At 36.2% G+C, this 21,879-nt stretch overlaps 1 protein-coding gene across 1 annotated transcript in view; it reads right to left on the reverse strand.

Annotated features, from left to right (window-relative positions):
• The window catches only part of LOC107599385 (lipoxygenase homology domain-containing protein 1-like), a 28,666-nt gene extending 7,300 nt beyond the window's left edge, over window positions 1–21,366 (reverse strand). The window contains 24 exon segments of the mRNA XM_016290963.1: window positions 2,444–2,560; window positions 3,964–4,145; window positions 4,342–4,506; window positions 5,655–5,783; window positions 5,864–5,921; window positions 5,923–5,951; window positions 6,197–6,377; window positions 6,541–6,737; window positions 6,881–6,957; window positions 7,269–7,429; window positions 8,419–8,573; window positions 9,758–9,893; window positions 10,330–10,416; window positions 10,636–10,796; window positions 12,055–12,190; window positions 12,279–12,529; window positions 12,619–12,742; window positions 12,840–12,991; window positions 13,602–13,700; window positions 14,956–15,140; window positions 15,240–15,320; window positions 17,982–18,096; window positions 20,580–20,670; window positions 21,034–21,366. Of these exon segments, the coding sequence (XP_016146449.1) occupies window positions 2,444–2,560; window positions 3,964–4,145; window positions 4,342–4,506; window positions 5,655–5,783; window positions 5,864–5,921; window positions 5,923–5,951; window positions 6,197–6,377; window positions 6,541–6,737; window positions 6,881–6,957; window positions 7,269–7,429; window positions 8,419–8,573; window positions 9,758–9,893; window positions 10,330–10,416; window positions 10,636–10,796; window positions 12,055–12,190; window positions 12,279–12,529; window positions 12,619–12,742; window positions 12,840–12,991; window positions 13,602–13,700; window positions 14,956–15,140; window positions 15,240–15,320; window positions 17,982–18,096; window positions 20,580–20,670; window positions 21,034–21,246 (3,282 nt within the window). The 5' untranslated portion in view covers window positions 21,247–21,366.
• Between the last annotated feature and the right edge of the window lie 513 nt (window positions 21,367–21,879).

Consider the following 21,879-nt stretch of genomic DNA (forward strand, 5'->3'; position numbering starts at 1 on the left):
CAAATATCAAAATCCATCAGACAGGCCGTAATATAACAAAGAGTGAAAAATTTAAGGGGGTCTGAATACTTTCCGTACCCACTGTATGTAATATACTGTACCATTCAAAAGTTTAGGGTCTGTAAGATTTATTTGAAAGAAATCGTTTATGCTCAACATGGCTGCATTTATTTGATTAAAAAATACAGTAAAAATGGTTAAATATTATTACAATTTCAAAAAACTGTTTTCTATTTGAATATATTTTCAAATGTAATTTATTGCTGTGAATATCGCTGAATTTTCAGACATGATCCTTCAGAAATCATTCTTATATGCTGATTTGCTGCTCAATAAATATTTCTTAGTATTAAAAATGCTGAAAACAGTTGTGCTGCTTCATATTTTTGTGGAAACTGTGATACATTTTTTTCTTGATTTTTTAATGAATTGAAAATTCAAAAGAACAGTATTTATAAGAAGTAGAAATCTTCTGTAACCTTATAAATGTTGGTTACACTTTATTTTAAGGTGTTCTTGTTACATTGTAATTATACATTTAAGTAATGAGTAAATTTAATTAACTACATGTACTTATAAATACTGAGCAAAGGGTCTGAATACTTAGGACCATGTGATATTTCAGTTTTTCTTTTTTAATAAATCTGCAAAAATGTCAACAATTCTGTGTTTTTCTGTCAATATGGGGTGCTGTGTGTACATTTAATGAGGAAAAAAAATTAACTTAAATGATTTTAGCAAATGGCTGCAATATAACAAAGAGTGAAAAATTTAAGGGGGTCTGAATACTTTCCGTACCCACTGTATGTAATATACTGTACCATTCAAAAGTTTAGGGTCTGTAAGATTTATTTGAAAGAAATCGTTTATGCTCAACATGGCTGCATTTATTTGATTAAAAAATACAGTAAAAATGGTTAAATATTATTACAATTTCAAAAAACTGTTTTCTATTTGAATATATTTTCAAATGTAATTTATTGCTGTGAATATCGCTGAATTTTCAGACATGATCCTTCAGAAATCATTCTTATATGCTGATTTGCTGCTCAATAAATATTTCTTAGTATTAAAAATGCTGAAAACAGTTGTGCTGCTTCATATTTTTGTGGAAACTGTGATACATTTTTTTCTTGATTTTTTAATGAATTGAAAATTCAAAAGAACAGTATTTATAAGAAGTAGAAATCTTCTGTAACCTTATAAATGTTGGTTACACTTTATTTTAAGGTGTTCTTGTTACATTGTAATTATACATTTAAGTAATGAGTAAATTTAATTAACTACATGTACTTACTATATTGTTAGGGTTAGGATTAGGGTCTGGCTAAGGGTTACTTGCATGTAATTATGCATAATTAATGGTTATATTACAATAGTAAACACATGTAACATGTGTAACAAGGACACCTTAAAATAAAGCTTTACCTAAATGTCTTTACTGTCACTTCTGATCAATTCAATGCATCCTTGCTGAGTAAAAGTACTTATTTCTTTTAAAAAATCTTACTGAACGGTACTGTAAATAAACAGTTTCTGCTGGTAACGGTGGATGTGCATGTTGATATCAGAGTTTCACGCTGGTGTGATGTGCTTGACAGAGCTACAGCAGAGGCAGTGTTTCACTCCTCTACTGTACACAGATAGCGCTGGAGTGGAGAGACAGGTCAGAGAAGATTAGTCACTGGAACTAATTATACAAACGGCAACAGAGAGCAGATGTGGGTCAATGAAATGGGTGTACGACAGACAGTGGAGAGGAAAAGAAGGTTTTCCACAGCCAGACGGGAACATTCTAGACTCAACCACGTTTCACGTTGCCAGAATTAAGACCCACTTAAGGCCTGTTCACACCAAGGACGATCACTATAAAGATAACAAAGAAGATATAGTTCTAAAAATCGTTCTTAATATTAAAGAATAGCAGAGTCCACACCACAGCTATAACGATAAAGGCACAGAGAAACAATATCATTGGAATCACTCTCAGAATGATTTTTTCCAGCTGATGAACGATAAAAGCATTGACAGCCAATCAGAATCAATCCTGCTATAATGAGCTCCAGCATTTAAAGCGGCAGACGAGCGTGCGCTTAGAATAAACAGACGATATCGTCTGCTGGTGTGGACGCTCATATATTAGTTATCTTTATAGTTATCGTTCTTGGTGTGAATGGGCCTTTAGGCAGGAAAGGAACGTTTGATGTGAAAGGATCAGCCACGGCTTGCTGTTTTACATGACGTTTAAGAGGCTCAAATCGGCAGGATATGTTGTTTCTGGATCCCTTGAAAGTTTTCCAAAAATGCTGTGGGCAAAGATTAGACAAACCAAACTGTATTTCAAGAAGTCTGTCCTGTACAGTAGATGCAGATTTGTGCACAAGCTGTTTAACTCTGTCAAACCAAACAGTTTGGTGAAGTATGGTAGGAAAATGAGCAATACCTTTCCTTTCCGAAGCAGCCTGCGAATTTCCACACGGTCTAAATGCCAGCCAGGATTCACCCCTCGATTATCGTGACCGATACGGATTTTCTCAATGATATCACCAATGTCCTCCAACTACAGAAGCCCAAAGTCAACATCAACACCATTGCTGTCAGTGTAAGCCGTTTTTTAATTATTAATAGAAAAGCTCAAATGTTCAAATGAAGCTAGGACCAAGATGAATTTCTACTCGTTCAGGCTTTTTCAGGGTTATTATAGTTAACTAAAAATAAAACTGAAAGTAAAATTAAAATGAAAACTAGGGGGGAAAAAATTTTCATTGCTTGAAATAAAATAAAATGAAATAAAATAAAATAAAACATAAAAAAATATTTCAACTAGTTGCCAAGGCAACATTTTAATTTAGTTTTACTTGGTGTACTAAAGTAACTAAAACTGTACTAAAATAAAAATAACTAAAACTAAAAATAGTAAAAAAAAAACACCAAAAGCTGGTTCAATGGCCATGGTGTTACTGTGCTTGATTGGTCTGCAAACTCGCCTGGCCTGAACCCCATAGAGAATCTATGGTGTATTGTCAAGAGGAAGATGAGAGACACCAGACCCAACAATGCAGATGACCTGAAGGCCACTATCAAAGCAACCTGGGCTTCCATTACACCTGAGCAGTGCCACAGGCTGATTGTCTCCATGCCACGCCGCACTGATGCAGTAATTCATGCAAAAGGAGGCCCTACCAAGTATTGAGTACATGTACAGTAAATGAACATACTTTCCAGAAGGCCAACAATTCACTAAAAAAAATTTTCTTATTGGTCTTATGAAGTATTCTAATTTGTTGAGATTTGTTGAATTGGTGGGTTTTTGTGAAATGTGAGCCAAAATCATCACAATTAAAAGAACCAAAGACTTAAACTACTTCAGTCTGTGTGCATTGCATTTATTTAATACACGAGTTTCACAATTTGAGTTGAATTACTGAAATAAATGAACTTTTACACGACATTCTAATTTATTGAGATGCACCTGTATATATAGACATTTTTTAAAAATACTAACAATTACAAAAACACACCAAAATTACTAAAACGTTTAAGTAAATTACAGTGGAAATCAGAATATATAAAAATAAAAACTGATTCAAAATATTTGTAAAAACTATAATAGATTCTCATTGATACTAAAAGCTGGTTTATGCCAGTTTGTACAGGTCTGTTGTTGGTCAAGCAACAAAACTTTACCAGCAAAACTCAGCACATAAAGCAGGACAAATAGCATTGTTTTCAATCCCACTAGCTTTACATATATGTGACCCTGGGCCACAAAACCAGTCATATAAAGCATCATATGACCCCTTTAATATCCTAATGATTTTTGGCATAAAAGAAAAATCAATCATTTTGACACATACAATGTTTTTTTGGCTATTGCTACAAATATACCCCAGTGACTTAAGACTGGTTTTGTGCTCAAGGGTCACATATGTTGAGCAGCACAGAATTGATCTGCTCATTTACCTCTACGATGAACATGTCCTCCGCCCCTCGTTCAAAGTACATCCTCCTCTCTCTCTTATTAACGCAGAGAGATTTCTGAGACGTACACACTCCGTTCTGCCCGTACAGAATGATGAAGACGTCTGCGTCCGTTCCCGCAGCAAATATATCACTGGTGAAGATTTTAATCTCATAGGGAACAACTACAACACAAAAGAGCAAAGCACATGAATCACAAACAGCCTGTGTAGGTCTGTCTATGAGTGTTGTGACACAAATTTGCATCTTTTTGTATTTATGACACATAAAAATACATGTCAAAGAAAAGTAAGATAAGATAAATAAGGCTTAGTATTAGTCTGTAATCATTATAATTAGCTACATAAACATGTATCATACAGGGTGTGTACAGCACTGTCTGCAGTTCATTAGGGTACAGGTCTCTGTCAATGGCACCATCGTCTTTTCCTTTATCCAGCCAGCGGCCACATGGAAACCGCAGCAGCTGACCAAGAGACGGAGCATCGATCTCTACCCAATCCAGAAACCAGCCTGGAGACACACCTGAGAAAACAGGACAACACACACACACAAACAAACACACAAAGAGACATGTGCAACATCCACATACACACATGTACACTGTAAGTAATTGTCTGTAGGATTTACACCAATGCTGCCTGTACTGGGGATTCAGAAGAAAGCCAGTCAAATTAAATTATCACAAATTAAGTGACAGTTTAATGCAAAAAAAGACAAAGGCATAAATGACAAAAATACAGACACATATTCCCATAGATATAAATAAATCTTAATGTTTATGCATGCACAAACCTTACTGAATTCATTATGCATGCACATCACTCAATTTAAACTGTTAATTTTTTCAAATATGTTTTCAAATATGTTTTACAATACAAGTGAACAGTTTTTGAAAGAAGTTGCCAAAGACTGCATTTATTTGATCAAAAGTACAGTACAAACTGTAATATTGTGAAATATTATTACAATTTAAAATAAATGTTTTCTATTTTAACGTATTGTAAAATGTAATGTATTTCTGTGATCAAAGCTGTATTTTCAGCATCATTACTCCAGTCTTCAGTGTCACATGATCCTTCAGAAATCATTCTAAGGATTTTTTGATTAATAAAAAATTCAAAAGAACAGCTTTTATTTGAAATGGAGATCTTTTGTAACATTATAAATGTCTTTTCTGTCACTTTTGATCAATTTAATGCAGCCTTGCTAAATAAAAGTATTAATTTATTTTTAACCAACCCCAAATGAACGGTAGTGTGTTTTGATATATAACAGATGATTTTCACTTTTTCAAAATAAGAAAATAAGAAATAAGAAAATAACTAAAAATGTGTTGAATCAGAAACATCTTTACAATTATGTTTTAGAGCACAAATACAGTTTGCAACTCATAGCCTGGCTTTAAACTATCTCCTGTTTTTAACAACACAGGAAGTTCATTTTTAGGAATGGTTGTACATTACTTTTGTTTTTTTGCTGTAAAAAGAACAGCGATTCGTTACAGTGTAAACACACAAACGAGCACACGCACACACGCACACACGTCAATCATCAATGCACAGATTTGAACTCAACCAGTCCTCAACTGCGTCTACAGAATGCAGATTCAACGTATATTTGCAGAAATGTTATACACATTCTAGAGTGATGTCTAATGTGAATGTGTGTACCTGCGTTGTCGTGTCCGATACGGATTCTCTTGAGTTTTCCGATGTCCACTGCCTCTATGGTGAACTCGTCAATCAGTCCCAACTCAAACTTGTTCCTATGGTTCTTAGACGCCTTTAGATTAATGATCCCTGACACACACAAACACACTTTTCAGTAGCTGCTGGGCTAATACTACTACTAGTACAGTCTGAATTGTTTTCATAGTTACCAGTGTCATCTTTGGTTCCGTAAAGAATTGCATAAACGTTTGCATCTGTCCCGGCATCCTGTCACCACGGTAACCTCATAATTGATCACTGCCGATTAGACAAACACTGATTAATTATCATTAATTTTCAGTTCACAGTACCTGGATTTGAACATGAATTTCACTAATAACAGTCAAATTTTGAGAGCAGTATACTGAAATAGCATGGTGACTACAATGCCAAAGTCATGGGTTTGATTCCCAGGGAATGTAAGAACTGAAATTTATATATATATATACTGTATACTCTTTGGATAAAAGCATTTGTCAAATCCATAAATGTGAAATACATACATTTCTCTATCTCCAGTGTCTCACTAGGATAGATTTCCACCTCCACCTTCCCATCAGCCTCGTCTTTACAGAGCCAGCGGTGACTGGGGAACATGTACTGCACCCCGTGCACCGACACCCAAATCTGAACACTGTCCAGGAACCAACCGGCTCGCAGACCCTCGTTAGTGTGGCCAATCAGCTAGAATACAACAGAATAGAATTAGTTAAACAGAATAGAGTGAATTTGAACAACAGAACAAAATACAATATAACAAATGTAAACAGAACAAATGTGAAGAAAGAATAGAATAGAATTTTAACTTTAGACTGGGGAATAGGCCAAACATGAACAGGTAGCATACATTGCCAATGTCAAAGGTCTCTATGGTGAAGATGTCCGTCTGTCCCGTCTCAAAATAGTTCACCAGGTCATTATCGGAGACGACCAGCAGCATCTTGTTGGTGTCGCCTTTCTCTCCATACAGCTTTACAAACACCTTCGAATCTGAGCTGGCACCATTAATACTGCCCGTCTTTATCGCAATGTGATAACCAACAGCTGGAACAAACACACACATGTCAAAACCTATTGTATCTAGCTTATATTTATGTAGACAGACATACAAGCTACTTTTTGGTTCATTATTGCATACATTATATATTTTTGGATGTGTTAATGTTTGGATGTGTGTGTTCACTCACTAAACAAACGTTGACCATCATCAGTAGGGACTAACTCTCTTACAATCTGCCCATCATCTTCATTACGATCCAACCACCTGAGATGAGAAAGAGAGAGATACAGTAGGTGAATGTGCAGGATGTATATGTGTGTGTGTGTGTGTGTGTGTGTGTGTGCGTGTAACTGAGCTCTCTCATTGGTGTAGCTAGGGTTTCCTCTGCACTCATTAGTGTCCATTAGTAACCAGAGTCAGTTTTCTCAACTACATAATTGACTTAAACACCACTCTCCCATGTTCTTTACCCAGCTAGATACATGCACATATACTTACTTATACGTATATGTGTACTTATAGTAAGCTTGAAATATGCTTTAGCACACAAGCTAATGTTTGTTAGATTGTCTTGCCTGTAACATGGGAACTCGATGGATGACGCCTCAGGTTGCCCCTCCTCTCTGATCATCACCTTATCTAGGAACCAACCACATCCTCCGCCTCGTCCGTCATGACCAATCCGAACCCTCCTGATCAGTCCCAGGTTGACCGCCTCTACCAGGAACTCATCATGCTGAGAAAAGAGTAAAACACATACTACTTCTGCAGTATATAGTACGTATGCTGTGCAAATTGCGCAGAGCACACTGTACTGGGCTCTATATCCCACAATGCATTGTGTTTATCTTTAGATTTTCAAAATTAACTGGATATAATATCACCAGCAACTCATTATTTAATCAGATTACCAAAAGTTAAGACATATTTAGACATATTAAAACGTTGTCTTTCTTTTTATTTATTCCTTGCCTTTCTAGCTTGTACTTATTTGAGCAATGCCTAAAACTTGGTATTACAAGCACTTCCTGTGTCTGTTTGCCTCTTTAAGAAGAATCGCTTTATGTATTCCCCAATTGTAAGTCGCTTTGGATAAAAGCGTCTGCAAAATGACTAAATGTAAATGTAGCCATTTTAGAAATGCAAAATGATGATGAAAGCTGAAAGCTGGACATCTCACACTGACTTTAACATCCAACATAATGAGGTCATGTGACAGCAATGTAGCATACAACTTTATGTAAACAGCACACATTATTCAGCAATAAATATTTCAAACAGTAGTAGATTGATGTCACATGACAATAATTTTGTATGTTTCATTCATCAAGTGCCATCCAGTTATCATCTCTAAAATAATGAGGCTTTTTATTTATATATGAACTAAATTAAGGCTGCATTTAATTGATCAAAATACAGTAAAAACAGAAATACTACTATCATTTGAAACAAGTTTTTCTATGTTAATATATAGTAAAATGTAATTTATTCCTGTGATCAAAGCTGAATTTTCAGCATCATTACTCCAGTCTTCAGTGTCACATGATCCTTCAGAAATCATTCTAATATGCTGACTTGCTGCTCAACAAACATTTCTCATTATCAATGGTGAAAATAGTTGTGTTGCTTAATATTTCTGTGAAAACCATGATACATTTCTTTTAAAAAAAGGAATGGTAGTGTATATGCACATTTAATGTTTCATGTCAGCATGCCATTACTCACATTTCCTTTCTCAAACTTGTTGGCGTTGTTTTTGCTCATGAACATCAGACGCTCTCCAGTGTCTCCCAAGTCACCAATAATGTTTAAATAAACACTGGCATCTGTTCCACTTCCGCTGATGTTTCCCGTGCAAATCGTCACACGATACTTAATAACTATTGATTAGCAATTAAAAAAACATACAGGTATATGAAAAATCTAATAAATCATTATCTTTGTTTGTAAAACTGTATTTTACCTACTGTAAACTATTAATATAATGCATGGCTGAGTTTGGGATAATATCTTTCTTATTCTTTCTTTCTTATTTAATATCACAGGTTCTTCAGTGGTTCTTTGAAGTCACTTATGTTCAGCAAAGAAGCTTATTGTTATTATGAACCATTATTCATGTTTTGGGTTCTTGAGTTGTTACGTTTTTTTTATTTTTTTTTATTATTCTTTATGTTTAATAATTGGTTCTTCAGATTTGTGTTTTGGATTCTGGGATCTTTAAAGGGGTCCTATTATGCTTTTTCACTTTTTCAACTTTAGTTAGTCTGTAATGTTGCTGTTTGAGCATAAAAAAGATCTGCAAAGTTACAAAGCTCAAAGTCTGATTGAAAAGATATTTTATTTAACAGAAATCACTTTTCAAAAACTACAACGAACGACTCGTTTATACTACAACGCATATTTTCCGGGATTTGTAGGAATAAAGAAGGCAATGAGTGTTATTATGTCGGAGACGCGCTAGTTTTCACAAGGCAGACGAACTTAAGAGTGGTTACAATCATCCGGGTTTAAATCGTGCTCAAATTGATTTGATTCACACTGGCCCAGCTAACCGATCACAACACACACTGGCCCAGCTAACCGATCACAACACACACTGGCCCAGCTAACCGATCACAACACACACTGGCCCAGCTAACCGATCACAACACACACTGGCCCAGCTAACCGATCACAACACACACTGGCCCAGCTAACCGATCACAACACACACTGGCCCAGCTAACCGATCACAGCACATTTCGTGTTTCAGAAGGCGGGCCTTCATTTGATACAGGAACTATTCTAGCCGTTCATGCCAGACTGGGGAGAGAGAGGTTGTAATAATGTAAAATATGTGAAAAATAATGTGTTTTTCGAACAACCTAGTATGAGAGCATGTTCTAATACACCCCCAAAACAAAATCAAGACTTTGTAAAAGAGCATAATAGGACCCCTTTAAAGCACCAGTATATACATGTAAATGGTTTTCCTAAAAATTAATAATAGAAGTTTTTGTGATACTTAAAAATGCACTAATTAGAAGTTTTAAGAGAGAATGAATGTGTTTTGTGGTTCTCTCACGTGGTAAAGCTTCTGGCACAAGTTTTCCAGTAGCTGGCAGCTCTCTAACGATCTCATTGTCATCTTCATTGATGTCCAACCAACGGTTACAAACAAATGAGCATTTCTCCCTAGTAAGGGTCTTCATCAATGTCACCTTTATACAGAAAAACCAAGAAGAAAATGTAATGGCACAGAGCTCAGGACACATTACAGAATTTTGTATTTTGCTTAAATATCAACGTTGTCTCAGTTGTTTCTCCTAGAACTGATTAGAAGAAATACAAATAGAAACAGATGATATAACATCCAGAAAGAATATAAAGCTATATAAAATGTATGTATATAGCATAGATCATTTGGACTTTGATGAGAGATGTTTGAGTTCATATTGAACTCTTTCGATTGCAGACTCACATGTGAAACACTAATACATTTACGTTTAGCAGCAAAGTGCACAAATCATTTTTAAGTGTACCAGTACAAGTAGCTGAGAAAACACGAAGAATGCTTGCTTACATCATGATTACAGTGTGAACTGGACAAATTGTTTCTGTGTAATAGTGCACTAGACCGTAGTGCAGGTCTCTCACCCTGCCAAGATGCCAGCCAGAGAAAGGATTCCTCTTTTCGTGCCAAATTCTCAGCTTGCGTATCTTCCCGATATCGGCCATCTCAATCTAGAGCAATGGCAAAAATGTCAAATACAAAAACGTATTTTGATAAGATTCAACATTTTCAAGTTCTGGGCAATGCATTAGAACTAAAACATCAAACTTATCAACTGATATATCTACTGTAATGACACAGATAAACTGACACTTAGTTTACAAATATGTTTTGGGACCACTGTATATTTATAGAACGAGACACAACGATAAAAACACACACAGACATACAATGAACTTGTCGCACTGTCCCTGTTCAAAACTGTCCGATTTGCTCTCGAGTTTCATCTCGTCGCTCTTGCCCTTCTCTCCGTACACCTGCAGGAACACCTGGGCATCTGTGCCTGCACCTTTAATCTCAGACGTCCAGATCCACAGAGACCAGGGGAATTCTGAGAAACATGCAGAAAAGATCAATTTGTGTGTCTTGACGGTGTAAGAGTCAATTCAATATTACTTTTAAATGTTATCATTTTTTGAGATTAGAATTTCATTTTATTATTGATGTTATTATTTTTATTAAGATAAATGTATCATTAATGTTGTTATTTCTATGAATATAATTTAATTTTAATACTCATTTTATTATTTTTTATGAAGGTAACTATTTTATTATTGATGTTACTATTTTATTAATATAATTGTTGTTATTATTTTATGAATATTATTTTTATTTTATTATTGATTTCATCATTAATAATGAATATAATTGTATTTTATTATTGATGTTATTTTTATGAATATAATAAAATGTTTATCACTGATTTTATTATTTTTATACATTTTATCATTAATGTTATTTTCATTCATATAATTTATTTTATTATTTGTTATGAACATACCTTTATTTAATTGTAAATTTGATTATTTTTAGGAATATAATTTTATTTTAATATTGATGTTAACACATTTTATAAAATTATTTTATTTTATTATTGATTTACTTTTTAATGAACATTATTTATCATACATTTTTTTTAATGAATCTAATTTTATTTCACAATTGATTTTACTATTTTTGCATCAACTAAAAGAATGACAATAACTTTTAAATTTAGCTTAAACACAACACAGCACATATGTGACCCTGCACCAGTCTTAAAGCAGTCTTAAGTCGCTGGGGTATATTTGTAGCAATAGCCAAAAATACATTGTATGGGTCAAAATTATTGATTTTTATTTTATGCCAAAAATCATTAGGATATTAAGTAAAGATCATGTTCCATGAAGATATTTTGTAAATGTCCTACTGTAAATATATCAAAACTTAATTTTTGATTGGTAATATGCATTACTAAGAACTTCATTTGGACAACTTTAAAGGTGATTTTCTCAGTATTTTGATTTTTTTGCACCCTCAGATTCCAGATTTTCAAATAGTTGTATCTCGGCCAAATATTGTCCTATCATAACAAACCATACATCAATGGAAAGCTTATTTATTCAGCTTCCATCTGATTTATAAATCTCAATTTTAAAAAATTGAACCTTATTTCTTTTTTGTGGTCCAGGGTCACATTTAGTGTCAAGTTGCACTGGATTGTAGGTGGTTAGCGAATAAGATGCAGGTCTTTACACTGCAATACAGCATGTTTAGTGAACTTTACCCCTGATTGCTTCGACAGGGGAAGAGTTTGATAATTTGCTCACTCTTTTGCTTTTTCTGTCTGAGTGAGACCATCTCATACAGTTCTCGCTCCACTAGTCCATCACCCTCATCTTCATCCAACCACCTGCCGCAGGGAAATACCTGCTCTAAACCTGTGAACGGGCAGTATACCGTCACCTGTGAGAGAAAGAGAGCGACAGATCACACGCTGTATGTATGAATAAGTAATGAAAGCTTCAAAGCACCTTATAGCCCTGGCACGCACCTTTTCGCAATACCAGCCGCAGCTGATCCCAGCGTTGTCGTGTCCGATTGTGACTCTGCTGAGCGGGCTGAGCAGCTCCAGCAGCTCGACGTTAAAGATGTCGATCTGAGCGCGCTCAAACGTGCCGCCCTCCAGGAACAACTTACCGCTGTTCTTAATTCCTTTACGACCGTGCATGACAAAGTGGATCTTAGAGTTAGTGCCGGCTCCACGAATATCACCCGTCATCACCTGTACGTTATACACAATCGCTACACGCACATAAACAAACAAACAAATCCAGGTCAGTTATAATCAGATGCACTTATCCTAACATACAAACACACACGTTTGCTCTTACACATTGGCTGCGTGGCTCCGGCAAGCACATCTCTTTGTATTTTGCCATCCCCTTCTGAGATGTCAAACCAAGCATTGACAGGAAAATCATAAACCTCCTTATTCCCCATGTCATCTACTACAACCTAAATCACATCACCATAACACAAAGACATCATATTAATAACAGAGGACAGAGACAAATATATTCTTCATGAAGATATGAAAAGTGCGTTTGTGTACTTTATCACATGCCCAGCCAGCAGAAGACCCCTTGTTATTGTGTCCGATGGTGATTTTTCGAAGTCTGCCAAGATTTGGTGCTTCGATGGTGAATTTGTCTTCATTACCGCGCTCAAAATTGTCTTTTCCATCACTGGCCAGTTTTCGTTCTCCTGCAGTCATCACAACAAGTAAAAACTAACAAAACTAACACATACACTTAGAAACATTGACTGTTTTTAGTACTGAAAGTGTAAAAAAATGTGTCTAATTAAAAAATAAATAAATAAGTTCAAATAAAATAATATGTGTGTTGTAATTGTAAGAAATACTGTATGTTTAATTAAAAAATTTATTGTAATAAAATAAAATAGTCTCACGGTTTAACATAAAAGCATGTTTTATAATTGTAATATGAAAATATGTCTAATAATAATAAAAAAAATTCTAGGCAGTGTTGCCAACTGCTTTCAATTGAAAGTAGCTAAAACTGGTAGCTAAATGTCACTAGATGACCTCATAATGTCAAATTCGCTGATCTATATAAAGGTGAACGTAGATCAGTTGGCAAAATGAGAACTTAAGATAAGGTTTGTCCAAGAAGTTGCTATATTTGTCCCTTAACTTTTGAAAAAAGTCTCAAAGGGGGAGGGGGAGTCGCTAAATCTAGCTACAAAGTAGCTAAATTGGCAACACTGGTTCTAGGCAATTAAAGTTTGACCTTTTGTGTGTTTTTTGCAACATAAAATAACACACACAAAAACACAGACTGATTTTAGTGACCTGTATCCCCAAACTCGCCGAAAACACTGAGGTAGACATCAGCGTCGGTCCCACTGCCTTTAGCATCCATTGTGAAGACACTGGCTATGTACTTGTTCTCTGCAATATATGAACAGACACACACATTAACACATACAGTATATAAGACAAAACATGTTACCATAATTTTTTTGCATGCACCACGTATTTTTGGGCATTGACTATCATTCCACCATGGTATTTTTTGAAAAACCATGGAGCATCAAAAACCACCAGTGAGCTCTTTCTCAGAAACAGCTGGTAGATCTAGTCTTTCTCCTATTTGTGGAATGTAATGTTATATTGTCTGTGGTCTCTGGGAATGTTGGACTGGTGATATTGTGATCCCCGTCTGAAACTCTACTCTACTACTAAATGTCTCCTAATCCTTTGTATGCAACCTGAGTCTGGTGATGCTTTGTATGCATGCATCATCTATGATCATGATCACATGACCTATGTGATGTTATCTATGGTTTATATGGAGCAAGATGTGAAGTATATCTGTAGATTATATGGCATTTTTTATTAGTAGTGTTTTTATTTGAGAGTTGTAATATCTTGTTTGAGATACTTTACCTATGCTAAAGGTCTCAATGGGAAAATGACAGTTTGTCATGCAATGCACATGTGTTATTTATGTAGTGTTAATGTGTGTATGTATACTGACTGACTGGTCTGTCGTATATGGGCTGACTAAGGACTGTGTTTCACAGAAGAAAGAAAGAAGGAAAGAAAGAAAGTGACATGGGTTTGGAACCTATTGAGGACAAATACATAATGACAGAATTTTAATGTCTAATGCAAAATGTTTAATCATTGTAAAAAATATGTGTCTAATTAAAAAATGTTCAAGGAAATCAAAGTTTGACCAGATGGCAAAGAAATAAATAAAAATAAAATAAAATAAAATAACAGTTTAAATCATGTTTTATAACTTGCAAGAAATTAGTCTAAAAAAAAAAAGTTTTGACTAGATTTGTGGCACATTTTCACGTAAAATAAAATAAAATAAAATAACAGTTTAACCTAAAATCATGGTTTATAACTTGCAATAAATTTGTCTATAAAAAAATTAAAACGTTTTGACTAGATTTGTGGCACATTTTTCAGGTAAAATTAAATAAAATTAAATTAAATAAAAACGGTTTAACCTAAAATCATGTTTTATAACTGGCAAGAAATTTGTCTAACAAAAAAAAAAAGAAGTTTTGACTAGATTTGTGGCACATTTTTCAGGTAAAATTAAATAAAATTTAATAAAATAAAATAATGGATTTTTTTATTTGCTCTCTGTTTTGCAAGCATGTATTGTAAATAAAAGGTCACAACATACGTTTTGGGATGTCCATGGGGTTCAGGCTACCCAACAGATATCGGACAGTAAGTCCGTCCCCCTCGTCTCTGCTCAGCCAATTGTTGCAGGCGTAAAAGAATCGGAGGTGTGGCCTGTTCATGTCAGTCACGATGACCCGGTCCAGGAACCAACTGGCACTCATGCCAGTGCTGTCATGCTCGATTCTGCATTACAGGAAGTACATCACAAGACATATATCGTTCTAAATTTTAAGATGTGCCTTTAAGGTAGTTACTCTTCGATGTATACAGACGTATTTGTACCTAATTTTCTTTATTGGTCCAACATTGTGCGTTTTGATCCGAAAGACGTCAGTCTTGTTCTTTTCAAAGGCTGTTCTGCTCCTAAAATGAATAGAAATAAACCTGTGAATAGACTCAAAAATAAATGATTTACTGTGATACTCAATCAAGCTTCTAACGTTCTAATGCACCAACATCTGGAAATTACTATGCAGAAGTGTGCGTTTATGAGAAAGAACCATCTGTCAATGATCCACATATCGCTCTACAGTCTCTTGCGTTGGCTTCGGTAAAAGCATCTCTCTAATCAAAATGCGATATGCATGAATTAAAAATCACCCAGTATGAATTACACATCCACTCACACTGCCAAATGTCTCACACACATACACACGGACTTACCGATGCGGTGAAACCAACACACATCTCACCTGAGATAAGCACGCTGAAAACGCACCAGCAAACTTTGGAAATGATGACATTTAGACAGATTCAGAGATTCTGTTAAATATCATCTCGATTCCAAAATGTTGCATTCTGACTGCCGGAAAGAATTAAAGTCCAAAACCACTTCTATTCTACTCTGCTGAAACTCTCTGAGGAGGAGTTACTGAACAGATCTACCTAATAAATGAGTCTTTTGCTGACTGGATGAATCCCGTGAAAACATGTCATGAAAATTGTCAATGTACAAAATCTTAAAAATAAAAGCTTCCACTTCTGAGAACCCCTGGAAATGTGAAAAGGGTCCATTGGGGTGAAATTTAACGACATGTTCTTGACAAGTTTCGTGAGATGCACCCGACTACCCAAACACATTTCTCAAATAGGTTGAAAATCATACATTTGGAGGCATACAAACTAAGCTTCCAAATGATTTATGAATATAATTAATTGTTCATCATCACTGTGCAATTTTCTTCTAAACTTTTCTGAAGCTTCATCTGATTTCCATTTCTGGCCTTTTTACTGCATTTGTAATGTTTTATGAGTCATTATGCAACATTAACCATTTGGACATTCATCTGAGCAAGTAAAAACTCTCCTATTAGTAATTCATTTCTGAATCATTTCAGCACTGATCAGGACGATCGATTACTGTATAGGAAGAATTTTGAGGGGTCTCTCTTTGTACTCATAAAAAAATCAACACACATACATGGGACATTACGTATGTGTGGAGATTTCTATGAGTAGCCTACCTGTTTGGCGTGATCAGATGTGTAAGACCACAAAAGGAAGTGATGTCATATGACTGTACCCTCTCATTGGTTCAATGAGCAAGTCAAATGAATCTCTTCACCTTCAGATGAATGTCCGTGGTGATGCTGTACAGAGGAGAGCAGATCCTGTGCTTCACCATGGCATTGTGTGTGATGGATGAGCCAAGCGTGATTAAAACTCATGTCATGAATAATTCATTTCATGAATAATCGTATAGCCCGACTAAGAAAACAATATCTATTTCCCAAAGATGTGATGGTGTGAATGTCATGGTCAAAGCACACAGGATGTTCTCTTGTACAGCACTGTGTGCAAAAAGCAATGCACGGCCACACACGAGCAGATGAGGTGGCCATGTTAAAGTTATACCTCTTTTCTGTGCTGTAGATTAGAGAAGAATACAGAATTAAACAATTAACATGGCATATACGCACTCTCCTTTCAAAATCCACAGACATTTCTAGTTTTGCACTACCCTGAAAAAAAATAAAGTTGTGTAGATTTCCTTTGAAACAATTTTCGCTCAGAAATCACTAGTGATAATAACAAATAATTACTAAGAAATGGTAAGTAACACATTGAATTAAACATGAAATTCTGGATCGACTAAAACAGTATTTTCTTGTAAAATGTACTCCAATAATCTGCACCCAAAAATGTCAAATTTGCTGAATGTTTACTCACCCTCAGGCCAGCCTAAATATAGATGAGTTTGATTTTTCATGGGAACAGATTTGGAGGGATGTAGCATCACATAGCAATGGATCCTCTGCAGTGAATGGGTGCCGTCAGAATGAGAGTCCAAACAGCTGATAAAAACACCACAAGTAATCCACACCACTCCAGTCCATCAATTAATATCTTGAGAGGAGTAAAGCTGCATGTTTGTAAGAAACAAATCTATCATTATAGTGATTTAACTTGAAACTGTCGCTTCCAGCCAAAAAGTCCATAATCCATAATAACGGTTCCTCCAGTGAAAAAGTCCACATCCTGCTGTCCTCTCACATCAAAATTCATCAACATATTTGTTTAGAACTGTTTTTCACTTGTAAACGGTGCTTGATCTGTGCATATTTCTCTCCTAATTCAGACAACTTTTTTTCACTGGAGAAAGCAATATAATGGAATGGAATATTCTTAATAAATAGATTTCTTACAAAACATGCAGCTTTTCACTTCACAAGACAGTCAAAACTTGTGGATTACGGTGATGTTTTTATCATCTGTTTAGACTCTCATTTTGACGGCACCCATTCACTGCAGAGGATCCATTGGGGAGAAAGTGATGTAATGCTACATTTCTCCAAATCTGTTCTGATGAAGAAACAAACTCATCTACATCTTGGATGGCCTGAGAGTACATTTTCAACAAATTTTCATTACTGGGTGAACTATTCCTTGAATACTGATAATACTAATACTAATAATGACAAATGATCATTTTCAGGGAACAGATTTGTGCATGTCAATGTGCATCTGGAAACCCTTTCAAATTAACATCGCCATGTAGAGATGCAGATTTGAAGCTTAACTTACTTGCTGGCCAGGTGAACTTTGGGAGTCACTCCAAACTCTCCATACATGGTGACAAATACATTAGCATCAGTCCCAGCGCCTTTAACATCCCCTGTGATGGTCACCACCTCGTACACTGAGAAAGAGAGCATTCTGTAAACCAATTATACCTGACTCTCCACAAAAGAAAGCATCTTGTTTTCATTTGAATGACATAAGAAGGGCTGTAGTCTCAGATACGTAGTGCTCAGGTATATCCTGTGTAACCCAACAACCTGCTATTCTAAGCTCACCCACGTTTGTATAAGATGCATTGCTGTAAGCAATATCTCTGTAACTTAGCCATGTTAATGGAGTGAGAGTACGACATAGCCCTGATGCTCACCACGTGACCTCTACCTTTCTCTGAACCTCTGCAAGACCCTGGGACAACCAAATGCATGTCTGAACCTGAGGAGCAGTGTGTCTAGAAGTAACGTTCAAACAGGGTTCATTTGGAACATGTTAAGTTTCTTTTAGGGTGCTTTCACACTAGCACTTTTGGTGCACACCCGGGTTTGTTTGACGTCACAGTTCGGTTCGTTTGGATAATGTGAACGCTGTTTTCTGAACTCGGGTGCGCAACTCGGGTTCGCTTCTGATGTGAACTCTATTAATGAATTATGAATTGGTCAAACGGTATATATATATATATATATATATATATATATATAAACAAAAAAATTTCATCGAAACATTAAAATATGCTATATGATTATTTAAAACAGTAAATGATGAAATTTTATGGAAACTTCAGAACCTCATTCAGCACAATGGATTTATAGAATTTATAGATATATACTGCAATCAGATCATAATGATCATAAACCAGCTTTGCAGGTTTTTACATTTTTGATCAGCTTTTGATTCAGCCAGGGTAAGGTACCCCTGTATCGGTGCTAAGCGATAACCTCAACCCGACGTGCTACGCCCGACTGAACCTGACAGCATGCCGTCCATCGTGCTGAATGAGGTTTTGATGGTTCCATGAAAAGGCCGATTAGAGTATAATGTTTCAGGCCATAGAGAGGTGCCCGTCTGATTCAAATCCACTATTGGCCCATTGCCCGCCGCTGTTCTCTCATGATAGCCTGCTGCCAGGACACCGTAATAATCAGTCAATCCAGACACGCCTCTGCTGTGCCAATCAGAGACCTCTAGAGTTGCTTGCCAATGTGAAATCCGGAAGGTTCTCTGACTGGACGTTAATGGAACGATCAGAATTTGACTGCAAATCAGATACTGACACTCTGAAACATAAAATTCCAATTAGGATTATTGCAAGCAGAACAACTAGAACATTTTTAATCTCCATTCACTCTTAAAAATAAAGGTTCCAAAAGGCTGGTTTCACAGCGATGCCATAGAAGAACCATTTATTTGGTTCCTCAAAGAACCTTTCAGTTGAAAGTTCTTAAAAGAAGTCTTTTTTTATGTGAAGAACAATTTAAACATCTAAATAGTATTTTTGGTTTTATGGATGTTGAACGTTCTTCAGGGAACCACTGATGCCAATAAAAAAAACTTTATTTTAAAAGTGTATAGTAACTTCATTCAAGAACCTTTCTGTCTCCATTTGTCCTTCGTCTATTTCTACTTTCGTTGTTCAACCTCCAACATTCAAGTAATCAAATAAGAGGTGTTCCAGGGTTAAAAGAAATCCAACCTGTGAGAAACCAAGAGAAGGGGGGTGCCTGACTGAGAGTGAAAGCAGAGAAAGAGACGGACACAGTAAGAGAGAGAGAAAGACAGTTCATCCCCAGAAGACAGACAGTTTGTGCTGTGGCTCCACATTTAAGCAAGTCTCCAAATGCAGTTTGCTCATTTAAAAGGATGGTTCATTAACAAATGACAATTCTGTCACTTATTCACCCTCACGTTGTTCCAAACCTGCATCTCTCTACAAAGAAAAAAGCTTCCAAATAGGGTTTTCACAGCAATATCATAGAACCATTTTTGGTTCCCCAGAGACATTTTTTCTTAGTCTGAAGAACACTTTAAAAATCTGAAGAACCTTTTTCACTATTTCCAGAACTGCACTGGAAAGGTTCTATGAATATTAAAAGTTATTCATGGAACCATCAATGCCAATAAGGAACAACAAAAAGAGATATTTCGGAGGATAATTAACATCAACCATGGCTGCCAAGCTACAAAAAGAACTACAAAAGCACAATAGAAGTAGTCCATATGACGTTTGCACTGAATTCATTCAGAAGGCGTATGATAGCTTTGTGTAAGAAAAAAGTCAATCATTGATAATCTTCTCCAAGTTCTGAAATTTCAGTATTGACTACGTTTATGGTGCTTTTCTGTTTTTTTGTCCTTCATGAAGCTCAAAGGTCATGGTTACTTGCATGTCTTGCATAACATTCTCTCCCAGTAAACCATAATGTTTGGAGGAACATGAGGGTGAGTATAAATGATGACTTCCTCGAGCAAACTATCCTTTCAAATAAATAAATGCCTTAAAATCTGACAAAATGGTTTGGGAAAACCTCAGATGATCTAGTTTTCTCTTTATAAAGACTGATAAGAATAAAAAGAAGAACAGAAGGGGAATCCTCTTCCAGAGTCTACCTTTCTTTTTGTTGAATTCATCTTCTTGATCATCCGATTCCTCCGTGTGATAGCTCAGCAGCTCTTCCTGGTAGACCTCAGCATAATCCACCTGTTTGACCTTTGACTTCTTCCCTTTCTTTGCTTTCTTTTCCTCGTCGCTGTCAGAACCCTTCTTTTTCTTTTTATCCTTTTTCTTCTTCTTCTTATCCTCCTCTTCCTCCGCCTCCTCCTGCACAGCATCCTCATCCTCCTCCTCCTCCTCGGCCGACTTTTTCTTCTTTTTCTTGCCGTCTTTGCTCTTTTTCTCCTTGGACCCCATGTCTTCTTGTCTTTCTTTGCTTTCAGATGGTTTACTCTTCTTTTTCTTCTCTTTCCTTACCCCCCGTTCCTCGTTTGAGGTCCATTTTTCTTTGCTGATGGGCTCATTGTTGTTCTGCTCATCCGTCCCTTTGTCATTCTCTGTCACCTCAACATCTTCTTTTTTCTTCTTTTTCTTTTTCTCTTTCACAGATTCACTCTTTTGTCTCTTCTCTGTAGGTGTCTCAGCACTCTCTATCTTCTCCTCGGAGCTCTTCTGTCTTGTCTTTGCGTCCCTCTTACTCTTTTCTTTTGCCGTTGGCTCCTTCTCCTCTCCTTCGTCATCCCTATCTTCGGTTTCTGTTGGTTTTTTCTCTTTTGTGGGCATCTTTTATTCATCCGGAGTGTGGCGGGGTTAGGGTGAGTGTTTCCTCGCCGTCTGCGGTGTAAGGTGTCGCCGTCTGACCCGCGCCAGCCGATGGGCCCCTGCGTGCAGCTGGAGCGGGGCCTCAGCTCGGAGCCGGAGGCTCTCTCGCGCAGGTCTCGCGGTGCGGCACAGAGCTCATGAATAATTACTATGCTCAGTGTGGTCACATGATCTGTGAGAGAAAGCAAATGAAAACGGAGAGGACAGCGAGAGAGATGGGGGCTGGGCCTCACAGCATTCATTATTCATGGTCTGGGGATCGCTTTACTAAAGCACGGCGTACATTTATATGCGCACACAAACTTATATATGGCATATGTTTATAAAAATACATAAACACAACATCAAAGGAAATAAAAGCTCATTTATGTGCATTGTCCAATTCAAAAGGCACATCAATAGAAAAAAGTAATGGGGTGAAAAAGAAAGAGAGACTATAACAAAGAAAGAGACAGACAGACAGAGAGAGAGAGAAAGAAGATACACCAATAGAGAGTCTTACAGAACAGATAATTAAAGATGCTTCACTAACACTTGTGAATAATTAACAGTGATTTCATTAACACAAATAAATAAGTTAGTGCCACTGGATTA

Source organism: Sinocyclocheilus grahami, unplaced genomic scaffold, assembly GCF_001515645.1.
Source record: "Sinocyclocheilus grahami isolate Dianchi unplaced genomic scaffold, SAMN03320097.WGS_v1.1 scaffold265.1, whole genome shotgun sequence".
NCBI classification, from domain to species: Eukaryota; Metazoa; Chordata; class Actinopteri; order Cypriniformes; family Cyprinidae; genus Sinocyclocheilus; species Sinocyclocheilus grahami.